The sequence below is a fragment of the Scyliorhinus torazame genome, chromosome 4 (genome assembly GCF_047496885.1).
Source record: "Scyliorhinus torazame isolate Kashiwa2021f chromosome 4, sScyTor2.1, whole genome shotgun sequence".
NCBI lineage: Eukaryota > Metazoa > Chordata > Chondrichthyes > Carcharhiniformes > Scyliorhinidae > Scyliorhinus > Scyliorhinus torazame.
The window spans coordinates 221,319,982-221,336,411 of record NC_092710.1 but is presented as its reverse complement, the minus strand read 5'-3'; the positions used below and the strand labels follow the sequence as shown (position 1 = coordinate 221,336,411).

The 16,430-nt window shown below is 44.4% G+C and overlaps 1 protein-coding gene across 2 annotated transcripts in view; it reads right to left on the bottom strand.

The window, feature by feature from the left end:
- The window catches only part of man1a1 (mannosidase, alpha, class 1A, member 1), a 591,384-nt gene that overhangs the window by 120,056 nt on the left and 454,898 nt on the right, over positions 1-16,430 (bottom strand). For both annotated transcript variants that reach the window (XM_072499366.1, XM_072499367.1), the window contains one exon: positions 11,301-11,395. In XM_072499366.1, the coding sequence (XP_072355467.1) occupies positions 11,301-11,395 (95 nt within the window). The remainder of the gene's footprint in view (positions 1-11,300; positions 11,396-16,430) is intronic.

Sequence of the window (16,430 nt, the reverse complement as noted above, 5' to 3'; positions counted from 1 at the left end):
TCACTACCTCCTTCTCACGGGCAATTAGCGATGGGCAATAAATTGTGGCCTCGCCAGCAATGCCCACATAGATCATTGAATTTACAGTGCAGCAGGAGGCCATTCAGCCCATTGAGTCTGCACCGGACCCTGGAAAGAGCACCTCACTTAAGCCCACGCCTCCACCCTATACCCATAACCTCACCTAACCTTTTGGACACGAAGGGGCAATTTAGCATGGCCAATTCACCTAACCTGCACATCTTTGGACCATAGGAGGAAATCAGAGCACCAGGAGGAAAGCCACACGTCAAGGGGAGAAAGTACAAACTCCACACAGACAGTCACTCCAGGCCAGAACTGACTCTGGGTACCTCGAGCTGAGGCAGCAGTGCTAACCATTGTGCACCGTCCCATGAATGAATATATTTAAAAAGTAGAGCCATTGCCATCACCTCCTTTACACAAAAATAGGAATGGGAAGTTATGATTTATAACTGTTGAATCAATGTTGAGTCCAAAAGGCTGTAAAGTATTCAATCGAAAGATAAGGTGCTGTTCTTCAAGCTTCAATAGAACAGCGCAGGAGACTGAGGGTAGAGAGGTCAAAGTGGGAACAAGGTGGAGTGTTAAAAAGGCAAGCAACTGGCAGTTTAGAGACATATTCATGGACTAAATGGAAGTGTTCAGCAAAATGACAAAGTCTGTGCTTGGTCTTTCCCTTTCCCTGACTGCACTTGCTTAAAAATTATGAAATCTCCTACTTCTTCCAATTAAGAGTTAAGGTCCTTGGTCGGAGGTACATTCTCTATTTCACACTCCATGTTTGCAACTGATTTACTGTGCGTTTCAGGAAATTTCTGCACTAATTCAGATTTTTAGCATCCTACTATTTTTTTATATTCATCATCATTTAAAATATGTATTATACCCTCATTTTGGTAACTAGGTTTATTTCAAGCAGTCTATATCGCTTAGAGCAACAGCTGCAATATACAATAGCTAATTGTTCCCAACAGTTCTCTAAGAATCACTCATTTTATTTGATCCATCGACAATACAAGTACCCTTCAAAGCTTGTCCAAGGGAAAATGATTTTCATTAGCAAATCTCAATTGCAAAAGCAGTCCCATAAAAAAAAACAAAATCCACTCAACACCACTTGAGATTTACTGTGATGTTTGCACATTTTTCTCATTATATTTCCAGCATGTTTAAACTTTGCAACATACAAATTCTTTGTGGCATATTGTTGATTTGGCCTTATTAATCCAACACACTCCCAAACTTTCACTGCACTGAGGTTTATTTAATCAAGTAACAACTGTGCATTGAAAAATGAAAAAGGTGGAAAAGCAAGTTGCCCAATTAAACACAGATTGCAAAGAAATATTGATAGGTTAAGTGGGCAAAAAGTTGGCAAATGGAGTAAATGTGCCAAATGTAAAGTTGTTCATTTTGGAAGGGAGAACAAAAAGAACAGAGTATTATTTAAATGGAAAAATATTGCAGAAAGCTGCAACTTACAGAGACTTGGGGATACTTGTGCATCAAACACCGAAAGCTAGCACAAGGGTGCAACAGATAATCAGGAAAGCAAATGAATGTTGGGCCGTATTTAAAGGAGGTTGGAGTATAAGAGTAGGCAAGTCTTGCTGCAACTGTACAAGGCACTGGTGAGACTGCATCTAGATCAATGTGATAAAATCAAATTACTGCAGAAGGTGGAATCTGAAACAAAATCAGAAAATACAGGGCTGGCAGCGGTAATGAAGGCAAATGGTGTGTTGGCCTTCATAACGAGATGATTTGAGTACATGAGCAAGTATATCTTGCTGCAATTATACAGGGCCTTGGTGAGACCACACTGAATAGGGTGTGCTATAGAGGGAGCACAGAGAAGTTTACCAGATTGATTCCCAGGATGGCTGGACTGGCATATTGAGGCTGGCAGAGATTGAGTCGGTTAAAATTATATTCGCTGGAGCTTAGAAGAATGAGGGGGGGATTTCACAGAAACCTACAAAATTCTAACAGGACTAGACAGGGTGGATGCATGAAGGATGTTCCTGATGGTGGGGGAAGTCCAGAATAAGGGGTCACGATCGGAGGATACAGGGTAAACCGATTAGGACGTAGATGAGGAGAAATGTCTTCACCCAGAGAGTGGCGAGCCTGTGGAATTCTCTGCCACAGAAAGCAGTTGAGGCCAAAATGTTGTCTGCTTTCAAGAAGGGTTTAGATATAGCTCTTGTGGCTGAAGGGATCAAAGGATATGGGGAAAGTGGGAACAGGTTACTGAGTTCGATGATCAACCATGATCATAATGAAAAGCGGAGCAGGCTCGAAGGGCCGAATGGCCTACTCCTGCTCCTATTTTCTATGTATTTATTAATGCATTGACAACAATAGCAGGCACGTGACTGATGCTTGTGACAACCTAAATCATGAAGGAACCATGGTGAAGGTTCAAAGCTATTCGGAGGACACTACCACAGCTAAAAGGGACGAGGACAAAGAAACTCAAAGTATATCACCCTTATCTGTTTTACTAGTCACATCCTCAAAAAATTTCAATAAAATTTGCTATTTCCCTTTCATAAAATCGTGTGAAATTTGTCTGATCATACTATGATTTTCTAAGTGCATTGCTAAGATATTGTGCACTTTCCTGACCACTGATGTCAGACTAACTGGCCTGTAGTTTTCAGTTTTCTTTCTCGTGGTGTTACATTTGCTAAATTCCAGTCTGCAAGAACGTTTCCAGAATCCAGGGAATTTTGGAAAATCATACCCAGTGCTTCCACTAGCTCTATAGCTATCTCTTTAAAACCTTCGGCTGTAGGCTTTCTGGTGCTGAAGATTTTTTAAATGTTAGTCTCTTTTGCTTCTTCAGCACTTGCTATCTGCTGATAGTAATTATTTTAATTTCCTCTCATTTTAGCTTAAAGGTTACCCCTTAGTTCTGATATACAGCTTATGTTCTTCTATTGTGAAGACAAGCACAAAATATTTGTTCAATGTCTATGCCATTTCCAAATTCCTTGGAATCATCTCTCCTGTCTCTGTTTCTAAGGGATTGGTTAAAGGATGGGAAGCAGAGCAAGTATAAAATCCACAACCCTACAGGGCAGAGAATTCAAGCTGGCAGACTGTGACTAGTGGAGTACCACAAGGATCACTGCTTCTGCCTCAATTGTTTACAATTTATATTAGAGACAGAGTTTTGTATCTAGGTTTGCTAACAATACAAAGCTAGGTGGAAATGAAATCTGTGAGTAGGACTCAAAGAGACTGCAAAGAGTTGGTGGGAAACAAGATCGCAGATGGAGTAAAATATGTGAAAAGAGGAATATTCACTTTAGTCAGAAGAATCGAAAAGCACTCTATCTGCAATGTTGTGTGCAGTTTTGGTCTTTACATTTAAGGAAGGATAATCTTACATAGGGGCAGTACAGTGAAGGCTCACGAGATTGATCCTGGGATGAGAGGATTGCCCGACAATGAGAGGCAGCACGGTAGCATTGTGGATAGCACAATTGCTTCACAGCTCCTGCGTCCCAGGTTCGATTCCGGCTTGGGTCACTGTCTGTGCGGAGTCTGCACATCCTCCCAGTGTGTGCGTGGGTTTCCTCCGGGTGCCTCCCACAGTCCAAAGATGTGCAGGTTAGGTGGATTGGCCATGATAAATTTCCCTTAGTGTCCAAAATTGCTCTTAGTGTTGGGTGGAGGTGTTGACCTTGGGTAGGGTGCTCTTTCCAAGAGCCGGTGCAGACTCGATGGGCCGAATGGCCTCCTTCTGCACTGTAAATTCTATGATTCTATGAACAGGGTCAACACCGAGACATTGTTTCTGCAGGCTGAGGAATCACAAACATAGGGGTGCAATCTCAGGTTAAAGGGCTGATCATTTAGGCCCGAGATGAGGAGACATTTCTTCACTCAAAGGGTTGTGAATCTTTGGAATTCTCTACCCAGGAGAGTTTTGGATGAGCCATCGTTGACTATATTTATGGCTGGCACAGACAGATCTTTGGTCTCTCAGGGAATCAAGGGTTATGGGGAGCAGGCAGGAAAGTGGAGTCGAGACCAAGATCAGCCATAATCATAATAAATGGCGAGACAGGCACCACAGGCCGAACAGTTTACTCCTGCTCCCGTCTCCTGTGTTCAGGCCTTATGACATCTACCCTACAGCAGCTAGAAATGCAGGTAAGCGATGGGTATGGTGCCCCTTGTCATGCCACCTAAATTTAAGTTCCCTGCCTGTCAGGGGTTGTAAAATTTTGACCTTGGTTTAAATTCAGAGACACTGCCAAGAATTCGGAATAGGAAACAGAAGTATATCTGGAATTTGGAGGGATAGAGAGAACTTTCTGACCAATACTGATCACAGAAGGTAGGATAAAAGAAAGACAGACAACAAGGTTCATGAAAACCCGATGGTGAGAGAAGGCCAGAGCACCAGGCAACGAGCTTGCTCCTCAAAACATTTAAAAAATATATAAATTTAGAGTACCCAATTCTTTTTTTCTAATGAAGGGGCAATTTAGCGTGGCCAATCCATCTACTATGCGCATCTTTGGGTTGTGGGGGTGAGACCCATGCAGACACGGGGAGAATGTGCAAACTCCACAAGAACAGTGACCCGGGGCGGGATCGAACCTGGGTCCTCGGCACCATGAGGCAGCAATGCTAACCACTACACCACCGTGCCGCCCCACTCTCAAGACATTTTACACATTAGGGGTGGTATATAAACATTCTTATTGTATACTATCCAAGAATGTAAAAACGTTGATAGAAGAGTCAGACATGGACAGACTTTGGCTTGAAAGAGCACCATAATGCTCTTTAATCTGATTTTACTTCCCATTGAGCTATATAGATATCAGAGCTTTAACCATGTAATAGTGATCCAGATTGGAAACAACAGTACTGGCTGAGCACACAACATAATCCGATTGGCTTGTATTCCATTTCCACTCTGTGGTTCCAGATTGACAACCCTGTATAAACATTGTTACTTATAGTTAGGGTAGACAAAGAAAAGCTATTCCCGTTAGCTGACTGCACAAGGACTAGGGGACACAGTTTTAAGGTTTTAGGCAAGGGATGCAGAGGAACCTTTTTTACACAATGATTGGCAATGATAGATAGATAGATAGAACATACACTGCAGAAGAAGGCCATTCGGCCCATCGAGTCTGCACCGACCCACTTAAGCCCTCACTTCCACCCTATCCCCGTAACACAATAACTCCTCCTAACCTTTTTGGTCAGGGCAATTTTTATCATGACCAATCCACCTAACCTGCACGTCTTTGGACTGTGGGAGGAAACCAGAGCACCCGGAGGAAACCCACGCTCACATGGGGAGGATGTGCAGACTCCGCACAGACAGTCACCCGGCGGGGAATCGAACCTGGGACCCTGGCGCTGTGAAGCCACAGTGCTAATCACTTGTGCTACCGTGCTGCCCGTACCCGTACCGTACCGTGCTGTTGTTTCTGTCCTCTCAGGCTCTCACTACTGCACTGTTGGAGCATTATCTTTATAGATTCTAATAAAAATAATAATTTTTATTATTGTCACAAGTAGGCTTACATTAACACTGCACTGAAGTTACTGTGAAAATCCCCGAGTCACCACATTCCGGCGCCTGTTCGTGTACACTGAGGGAGAATTCAGAATTAACAATTCACCTAACAAGCACATCTTTCGGGATCTGGAGCTTGGTGCTCATGGGAGCGATGGATTTGAAGATGTCAACAATTCCATAAGGAAATTGGATGAGCGCTTGAGGAAATAAACCTACTAGGCAATGGAGCTGGAATAGGGGAAGAGGACTAAATAGATTGCTTTATTGAGAGCCAACATGGATTTGCTGGGCCAAATAGCATCACTTTTCGCTGTAGTACATATACGACTCAGTGACTCTTAAGCCAAACACATTTCAGTGATTGCAGGTGTCGGTAAGACTCCAAGTGAGAGTGTTTCATCAATCTGCTGTTATCCATTTTAAAATATTTTACATATTTTACAAAACGAAAAAGGAAGCACTTGTCAAGGCTAGGAGGCTGGGAACACACAAAGCAAGTGTGGAATACAAGGAAAGTAGAAAGAAACCTAAGCAAGAAGTCTCAAAGGAGTCACAAAATGTCATTGGCCAGGTGGATTAAAGAAAATCCCAAGGCTTTTTATACATATATAAAGAGCAAGAGGGTAGCCAGGGGGAGGGTTGGCCCACTCAAGGAAAGGGGAGGGAATCTATGCATGAAACCAGAGGAAATGGGCGTGGTATTAAATGTGTACTTTGCATCAGTATTCACCAAAGAGAAGACTTGATGGATGATGGGGAAAGGTGTGTAGATAGTTTGGATCATGTTGAGAACAAAAAGGAGGTGGCATCGGAGGCTTTGAAAAACATTAAGGTAGATAAGTCCCCAAGGCTTGATGGGATATACCCCAGAATGCTGGGAGAGTTAAGGGAGTAAATTGCTGGGGCCTTGAGGGGAATCTTTGTATCCTCACTGGTTACAGGGGAGGTCCCAAAGGATTGGAGAATAGCCAATGTTGTTCCACACACGCACACAAATGATTTGGAGGAAAATGTAACTGGTTTGATTAGTAAGTTTGCGGACGACACAAAGGTTGGTGGAATTGCAGATAGTGGTGAGGACCGTCAGAGTATAGAGCAGGATATAGATCGTTTGGAGACTTGGACGGAGAGATGGCAGATGGAGGTAATCCGAACAAATGTAAGGTAATGCATTTTGGAAGATTTAATACAGATGGGAAATATACAGTAAATGGCAGAACCCTTAAGAATATTGATAGGCAGAGGGATCTGGGTGTACAGGTACTCAGGTCACTGAACGTGGCAATGCAGGTGGAGAAGGTAGTCAAGAAGGCATACAGTATGCTTGCTTTCATTGGCCTGGGCACTGAGTTTAAAAATTGGCAAGTCATGTTGCAGTTTTATAGAACCTTAGTTAGGCCGCACTTGGAATATAGTGTTTAATTCTGGTCGCCACACTACCAGAAGGATGTGGAGGCTTTGGAGAGGGTACAAAAAAGATTTACCAGGATGTTGCCTGGTCTGGAGGGCATTAGCTATGAGGAGAGATTGGAGAAACTTGGTTTGTTCTCACTGGAACGAAGGAGGTTGAGGGGAGACCTGATAGAGGTCTACAAAATTATGAGGGGCATAGACAGAGTGGATAGTCAGAAGCTTTTTCCCAGGATAGAGGGGTCAATTACTAGGGGATTTAGGTTTAAGGTGCAAAGTTTAGAGGAGATGTAAGAGGCAAGTTTTTTTACACAGAGGACAGTGGGAGCCTGGATCTCGCTGCCGGGGGAGGTAGTGGGAGCAGATACGATAGTTACTTTAAAGGGGCGTCTTGACAAATACATGAATCGATGGGAATAGAGTGATATGGTTTCCGGAAGGGTAGGGGGTTTTAGTTCAAACGGGCAGCATGGTCGGTGCAGGCTTGAAGGGCCGAAGGGCCTGTTGCTGTGCTGTACTTTTCTTTGTTCCTTGATCAAAAGTGTGGCCAATTTCAACAAATGGGTTAATAATCCTTGGGCAAAAATTTTGACTTCATCCAAATTCTTCCCTTCCAAAAATTGGCTTTTTGAATGAAGTAGTTAAAAGAAGAGAGTTAATTCAGGTGTTGCTGCCTCAGCAAGCATTTATTCATAAGATATTTGGCCCATCGAGTCTGCTCCACCATTTGATCATGGCCCATTATTGCCCAACCCCAACTGCCTGTGAGAAGGTAGGTCAACTGTCTCTTTAACCGCTGCTGTCCATGTGGTGATAGGGAGGGAGTTCCAGGATTTAGACCCAAAAAGGGAAGAAGCTTTAGTACAGGGACGCCAATATAATTCCAAGTCAGGATGGTGAATGGCTTGGAGGGAACATTCCAGGTGGTGATGTTCCCATGTGTCTTTGTCCTTGTCCTTCTAAGATGGTAGAGGCTGTGGGTTTGGAAACTGCTATCACAGGAGCTTTGGTGAGATCCTGTAAGGCATCTTGTAGATGGTACAGCCTGCTGTTATTGGCAGAGCGAGTGAATGTGTGCGTATGGGGTGCCAATCAAGTGGACTGTTTTGTCCAGGCAAGTGGAGAGTATTCCATCACACTCCTGATGTTGGTTCCCTCACCACGTGCCGCAGGCCCAGTCGAGCAGCTATGTCCTTTAGAAGTCAGCCAGCTCGGTCAATAATGGTGCTACCAAACTACTCTTGGTGATGGACATTGAAGTCCCGACACAGTACATGCCTTTGCTATCCTCAGTGCCTCTTCCAAGTGGTGTTCAACATGGAGGAGCTGAAGGGGTTGGGGGGGGGGGGGGGGGGGGGAAGAGAGGGTCAGTGGTCAAGCGATATGTGGTGACCTGGAGTAGATGTTGAAAACACCCGGGGAAACTGCCTCCCAACTGTATTCCACTGTACCCAGTGGTGATACATCGTTTGAAAGATATGATTCCATGAGCCATGTTTTACTAGTCTGAGAGACAGCTCTCCCAAATTTGGCTCAAGTCCCTAGATGTTCGTAAGGAGGTCTTTGTTTCCAATGCATAGCTCAATGTCAGGTGGTCCAATCAGTTTAATTTCTTATTGACTTTCCAGTGATTTGACAAAATGAGGGCATTTAAGATCCACATAGTTGTGGATCTGGAGTCACACGTGTGCTGGATCAGGTAACGACAACAGATTTCCTAAACAATATCAATTAATTTACAATAATCAACAATAGCTTCATCATTAGACTTTTAATTCAAGATTTGAATACAAATTCCACCATCTGTCGTGGGTTACCCTGGGTCTCTGGATTATTTGTCTAGCAACAATACCACTATGCTACCACCTCCCTTTGATAGTAAAACTAAAATATAAGTAACTGATATGTACCCTGGAGGGAGAAACAAACAGCTAAGATACATTGTTATGGGCATACAGAAGCATTTAAAGTTTTATCCTCAGCAACCTTAATGGCTGAAATTAACACTGTGCAAGGTGAAACTGACTCTCAGAAGAACATTTCAGCTAATTGGATGAGAGGAATCAGCAAGTGTCCTTAGTGGGTGGGGCAGGATCAGAACCAGCCGCAATACTGTTCATGTTGCATGGTCCATTGGCCGGCCAATATGCAGGATGGAACATTTGTGGGGTCGGGCCAACCCCGGAGCCATTTGAAATTTGTGTGGGACAGTTCTGGACACCGGTCCTTATTTCCAGCTATTTTTGACTGTGCGGGATAAGGGCGCGGGTAACAAAAGCACACCCTGCAATCCTGACATAGTTGGCTCCATTCTGAGCAGAGGCATCTCATAGCTCTCCACAATTATCAAGTAGTCGGGCCAGCTTCTCCATAACCCATCATTTACGGCCCCTCAGCGGTTACAAACCATTGTCTGGATGTTAGAACCTTTTGAAAGGCAAGTTCAAATAGCCTCACCTATGCTCCCCATGCCCCTTCCATGGCACCTCCATTCCTTCCATTTCATCCAGTATCTAATGCTAAGAAAGGAAACACCCATTCAGAAAAAACTGCTATTCTAGCTACCCTATCTAGCTATTCATCAATAACCTTGCCCAAATAAGCATTCAAACATTGGCAAAAGAGATCACTTATCATAACAATCAAGCATAGTAAACACTCCACTTCAGTTGTACAAACAGAAGCTCTTACTGAGCGAATGCATTTGTTCAGTCAAGCATAGGCCACCTGCGAACTGTTTCAGTAGACATAGCTGGACAGGCTTCTGTATTCTCCACTTGTGCTCATTATCAATTTTTGACTGAGCTCGAAGGCTCAAATGATTTAGCACAGCAAGTGGCTCTGGGAGTGAAATTGAGTTTTTACTTTGCTTGATTGATCTCTATGTTGTCATAAGTTATTTTTTTCTGTTATCACTTTTGGGGGATCTGACTGAGGTGTATAAAATTATGAGGCAAATAGGTAGGGTGGATAAGAAGATACTTTGCCCCTTAGTTGAGGGGTCAATAACCAGGGGGCATAGATTTAAGATAAGCGGTTTAGAGGAGATGTGAGGAAAACCTTTTCCACCCAGAGGGTGGTTGGAATCTGGAACTCACTGCCTGAAAGGGTGTTAGAGATGTGAACCACACAACTTTGAAGAATTATTAAAATCAGCACTTGAAATGCCATGCATACAGGTGCTGAAAAATGGGGTTAGAATAGGTAGGTGCTTGATAGTCGGCACGGGTGTGATTGGCCAAAGGGCCACTTTCTGTGCTGTAAGACTCTGACTCTTGTCCATGTCTGAATGTTTATTTAGGTATGATTAAGAGGTGTGAAGTGGTTGGAGCTGCTATTACTGATACTATAATTGATGACGTGGAGATGCCGGCATTGGACTGGGGTGAGCATAGTAATAAGTCTTACAACACCAGGTTAAAGTCCAACAGGTTTGTTTCAAACACTAGCTTTCGGAGCACCGCTCCTTCACCTGAGGAAGGAGCAGTGCTCCGAAAGCTCGTGTTTGAAACAACTGTTGGACTTTAACCTGGTGTTGCAAGACTTCTTACTTTTATTGATGTGTCTGATTGCCACTTGCAGGAACAGCAGGCTTTTACAAAGATCAAGTCTGAATGGGTGTTTCTTTTCTCAGAATGTCAACACTTATCATTGGTATTATGTAGCTTATTGATCTGTATGTCGCGCATACTGGGTGAATGGGCATGGAAAGGGCCTGGGGAATGTGTGGGAGCTGGGAGGATTAAGGGCTTAATTGCTTTTGATACAACCGAGGCAAAGTCCCAGAGAACCAAGGCACTTTCTAACCAACCTGCCTCACTTGCCTACCTCCATGGCCACCTATGATCTGCTTCTGGAGCTGGTGGGCCCAATTCAATTGTACCCCCGCCATCCCAGTGCAAACATTGGGCATGGGCATGACAAAGCCTTTTAAACTGAGACCGGTGTGCCAAGTTGAGAAACTTCCCACCTTGGTGGTGAAAATCCGGCCCTCACTCTCCAGGTTCCCACAAGACTCCGTGCTTGTGGAAGGCACCGGATGTCAGCACTTGAGATACCATACAAGACAGCATCTTGGAGGAGGAAGAAGACAGAGCGCGAAGAGCAATAAGAAGCTACAGTAATATGTTTTATTCCAATAATTTGAACAGCTCAAAAGAAATACTGAAAGAGAAACTACAGAGCGTGTCCTTAAATTTATCATTGTCAATTTGTATTCCACTTCAACAGCAATGCATTTGTAAACTTAATATTTACACCCAGCAACTTTATGAAGAAAGGTCAGCAGCTTTCTAACTGCTCTCGTTACCTTTTAATGTTCAACAGAGCCCAAGGGATTCCAGTAGGTGTGTTAAAGGCAGGCAGGAGTTTCTCCCCTAGTTCCACAGCTTTGGCCCTGAATACCTACAGAAAAACAGCAATGTAACAAATACTATTACACTGATGCCAAAAAAACTATTGGAAATCAACAAATGCAATTTGTACAAGCGAAATCCTACAGAAAAATAGGTATATTTACATTAAAATCTCAACACAGTCAAATATCAGAGTGGCTGTTCACATGGCCCCATTTGTAATATAATGTATTATCCATGAGCTTTTTATCATTTCATTGTGAAGGTCCATGTTATATGCCATACTTTAGCACAATCTAGCTGCTAGATGTTAAGCAGCAGTCACTGAAACAACTAATATGCCCAATATCCACGCTTTTTGCAGGTTTCGCGATCAGTGTCAGAGAACAGAAGGCGAAGCTAGAAAAAGCACCCAATGCGCAGTTTTGCAAACAAAACATTTAAGCACACACTACTTACTCATTAAAACTTTAACTCTGCGTTTGAAATCTAAATTAGAACTTGGAATTACAGGATGACAGAAAACAAATGCTTTGACTGCAGCTTCAGTGCTGAATACAACAGATGAGTATTACGATCCCGGATCAAACCGCAACAGTGGCTAGGATACTGGACAGAAACCCCAGTATTTTATTTTAATTTTGTAAGACTGTGAGGGAAGGGTACCTTGCTCCAGTAGTGATTTCAGTAAGAAATAAAGATATGGATGGGATTCCCTGCTGTCCGACACCAATATCATAATCGGCGAGCGGGTGGAGAATCGACTGCTGACGCCCAAATTGGGGCCGGTGCCGGTTTGACGCTGGTCAGCCATGCACCGCTCCCTTGGAAATGGCATCATCGCATTGCGCGCCATTGCAATGCTGTTGGCATGTCATCAGGCGGCCCTACGCCCCAATGGAGGCAGGTTCCCGTTGGCGCGGGACACGTGTGGTCTCAGCGGTCAGGAACCCAGCGTGGCGGCTGCGGACTGTGTCCACCTCCACCACTATCGACCAGTATCCGTGCCGCTGGCCAGGGGGGGTTTCCGCGAGGGCTGTGGGGACTGGTGGGGGTCGCAGATGGCGGGTCGGGTCCGCGCAAGGCCGGCGTCATGTTGTACAGCTCAACTGCTGCAGATCATCAGCCTTGCACATGCACAGCCAGGGTCCCAGCCGTTTTCGCAGTGGGAGCCAGGAGTTTCACCCGGCGCCGCTGCTAGTCCCTCAACGGTATCGGAATCGGTGAGGGGTCGCGCCGATTTTTTCATCGCAAACTCCCACGGATTCTCTGTTCGAGCCGGCATTTAGCTACCAAAACAGAGAATCCAGCCCAAGGTTTATTAAAACAAACATTGCTCCTAACACAGTGTAAAGGCATCTTTAACATCACACCATAAAATAGCTTACAATTAATTGCCCCTTAAACAATGCTAGTCAAGATGCCGGCGTTAGACTGGGGTGAGCACAGTAAGAAGTCTTACAACACCAGGTTAAAGTCCAACAGGTTTGTTTCAAGCACTAGCTTTCGGAGCACTGCTCCTTCCTCAGGTGAATGAAGAGGTATGTTCCCGAAACATATATATAGGCTAAGTCAAAGATGCAAGACAATGCTTTGAATGCACATCTCCACATCATGGCTACCATCGACACCGCCAACTGCCGGCTCAAGGTGGAGGGGATCTCCAAGAAGATCGCGCAGAGAGACACTGACATTAAGTTTCTACAAAGATGCAAGAAAGCTGACAAGATCCCGAAAGGACTACAGATCACAAACCCACTCAAGTCGACCTACAACACAGACTATGCTGAGAGACTCTGCCGTCGCACCTCTCTCACACTCCTCAACCATCTCGTACACCAGCTCTACAGCAGACGCCGCAACCTGGAAACCAAGATAGAGGCCATATTCTCAACTTGCGCTCAGGACGCAGCAGACCAGCTGCGGAACACCGCCAAACAGATGAGACAACAATACTATGCCACCTATATGCACACCAAGAACAGGAAGCTTGAGAAACTCGGCATCACCACAAGCAGCAACCAAGCATCCCCCGGTACCACAGTAAAAAATACAGGGAAATCTATTGCCAACTTGTCAGACTACACTCTTCAACTAGACAAAATCGAAGTCCTCAGCAGAGGGCTCAATTTCTGCACCACCACCAAAATGGACCCCATCAGTCTCGCGGCAGACACGGAGGAATTCATCAGGCGAATGAGGCTCTGGGAATTCTTCCACAGACCACAAGAGGCCGACAGCCAACCCAATGAGTCAACCAATGAACCAGAACAGCAGACCAAGAGATCTGCGATGTGGCAACCGAAGAGGAAAGAGTCGAATTGGACCCCTCCGGAAGGCCGCTGCCCTAGTCTCGACATGTATGCTCAAGCCGTCAGGAATCGCGTCAATGCCAGATTCATCAGTCGCATTTACAAGACAGCCCCAAACGTCACCCTAGCACAACGCAATGCCATCCGTACTCTCAAGACCAACCGCAACATCGTCATCAAACATGCAGACAAAGGAGGGGCCACCGTCATACTGAACAGAACGGACTACTGCAAAGAAGTGTACCGACAACTCAACAACCAGGAACATTACAGACAGTTACCCGCAGATCTGACCAAGGAACATACCCGCCAACTCAACAGACTGATCAAGACCTTGGATCCAGACCTTCAGAGCACCCCACGTGCTCTCATCCCACGTACTCCCCGCATTGTAGATCTCTACTGCCTCCCGAAAATACACAAGGCCTACACACCAGACCGTCCTATCGTATCAGGCAATGGGACCCTGTGTGCGAACCTCTCTGGCTGCATCGAGGGCATCTTGAAACCCATTGTACAAGGAGCACCCAACTTCAATGTTCTGCCAGCCCATTTGTGGCAGGGTGATGAGGAGCGGACTTGATATGTTGAATTCCATTCTCCTTCAAATCGTTATTATTATTCACCAGTTGTTCAGGCAAACTGAATCTGCTGAAGATTTCACCCAATCACTCAATTGTTTTCTCCGATGACGTCGACTTCATGATAACAACTTCAGGCCATTTGAAGTGAGTATCACTAGAATGAGAAACATACGCCCTTCCAATGGTCCAGCCAACTTAACATTTACCAGTCCAGGCCTCTTCTGGCCATGCCCATGGGTGCAATGGGCTAATGGTGGCAGGTTCCGCACTTTTGCAGCAGACAAACACATCGCTGTCTTCGCCTCGATTTTGGTAATGCAGCCCTGGCCACCAAAAGTAGCTCCTGGCTACCTCCTTTATCCTAACAATACCACAGTGGACTTCATGCAATTGGTTTAATACACCTTTTCTGAATAATAGTGGAATGATGATTCATTCCCCAGACCAGATAACTTGCCTGTAGAGATAACTCAAAGCTTTGAGTGGAATATAGCTTTGACTCAGGATTTTCTCCTGAAGTCTTGCTCCAAAGAACCATGTCTATAACCTCGGACAGTACTAGATCCTTTCTAATATGCTTCTTCACCTGTCCTGTGGTTACAGGAGTCTTATCTACTTGCTCGAAGTAGCAAACATTTTCTCACGATCTGCTGATTGATGAACTATTTGGTAAGGGTAGGCGGGAGAGCCCATCTACATTCCTATGAAGGTTTGACTAACTAAGCTTGATCATGTATTTGTGAGATGACTAGAGCAATGTCAACCTCTGCATTCTGCTCGCTGTCAGTGATAGAATCGGTGTATGAGGTCCAAGAATAGTTGTTAGTGGACAATGGTCCATCAATAAAGTGAGCGTCCGCTCATACAGGAATTGCTTTAACAGTTTTATTCCAAAGATTATTTCTAGGGCTTCTTTTTTTAATCTGTGCATAATTGCTTTTGGCTTTATTCATGACGTGAAGGCTATCGTTTCTCTTCACCTGTGGGCATTATGTGGGAAGCCACCATCCCACCCCCATAAGTTGATGTGTTGCATGCCAATTGCAAGGGTAAATTTGGATCAAAATGTGTCAGGAATTCTGATTTGAGTAGCACCTCTTTAGCTTGCACGAATATTCTCTCACGTTGATCTCCACCCATTTCCAACTTTTATTTTGACACAGTAATTTTCCACAGGTTTTACAATAGTTGCCAGATTGGGGACAAACCTTCCGTAGTAATTTAGAAAGATCAAAGTTGGTTGATATTTTGAGGAGTGGGTACCTCGGTGATGGCTTTGGCTATTGAAGACGACTTATGCAGTCCCTTGGCGTTGATGACATGACCCACATACTCAATTGAAGATTGGAAAAAGTCACATGTCTTTTCTGACAATCCATAATCTTCTAATCTCTGCAGTGTGACATCTAGGTTGCTGATATGTTCTTCCTCATTCTTCCCAGTAACGAAGATGTAATTCAGATAACAGTGGCTCCGTCTAATCCACTTAAGATTTGGACCATAGCTAGTTTGCACAATACTGGCATTCAAGTGATGCCAAATGGTAATCTTTTGTAAAATAACTGTGTGTGATAATCGTGAAGAACTGTTGTGAATTCTGATCCACATTCCTTTGAAGATATGCTTGACTGAGGTTGATTTTACTTAAGTGCTGGCCTCCAGCTAACGCAGTGAATATCTCATCAATCGGGGTAGAGTGTGCTGCTCTGCACACAGTACAGGATTGATAGTGACTTTAAAATCATCACAAATCATACAGATCCGTCTTGATTCATCATGGGTACGATTGGAGTGGCATATTCACTCACGTTAATGGGGTCATGAATTCTCGTTCTGACCAGCCGTTCTCTTTCTGCCTCTACATTAGGTCTGATTGCGTGCAGCACTGACCTCGTCTTTAAGCATCTCACTTGACTTTCTTTCTTTCTCTCCACCTTTACTGAGATAGCCTTTATGTTTCCCAGCTCACCGTTGAAGACAATGGTTCAAGATTTTGGGTAGACACAATTTTGAATCTATCATGAGATTTACCTCCGTCCAATTTATTCTGATCTTTTCCAGCCAAGTTCTTCCCATTAGTGCCAGATAATTTCCTTTGATTATGTGGAAGGATAAATCTGCCTTCTGTATCAACTGCGCTGTTACATCAAAGTGGCCCCTCAACTGAACCATTTCTCCAGTGTAGGCT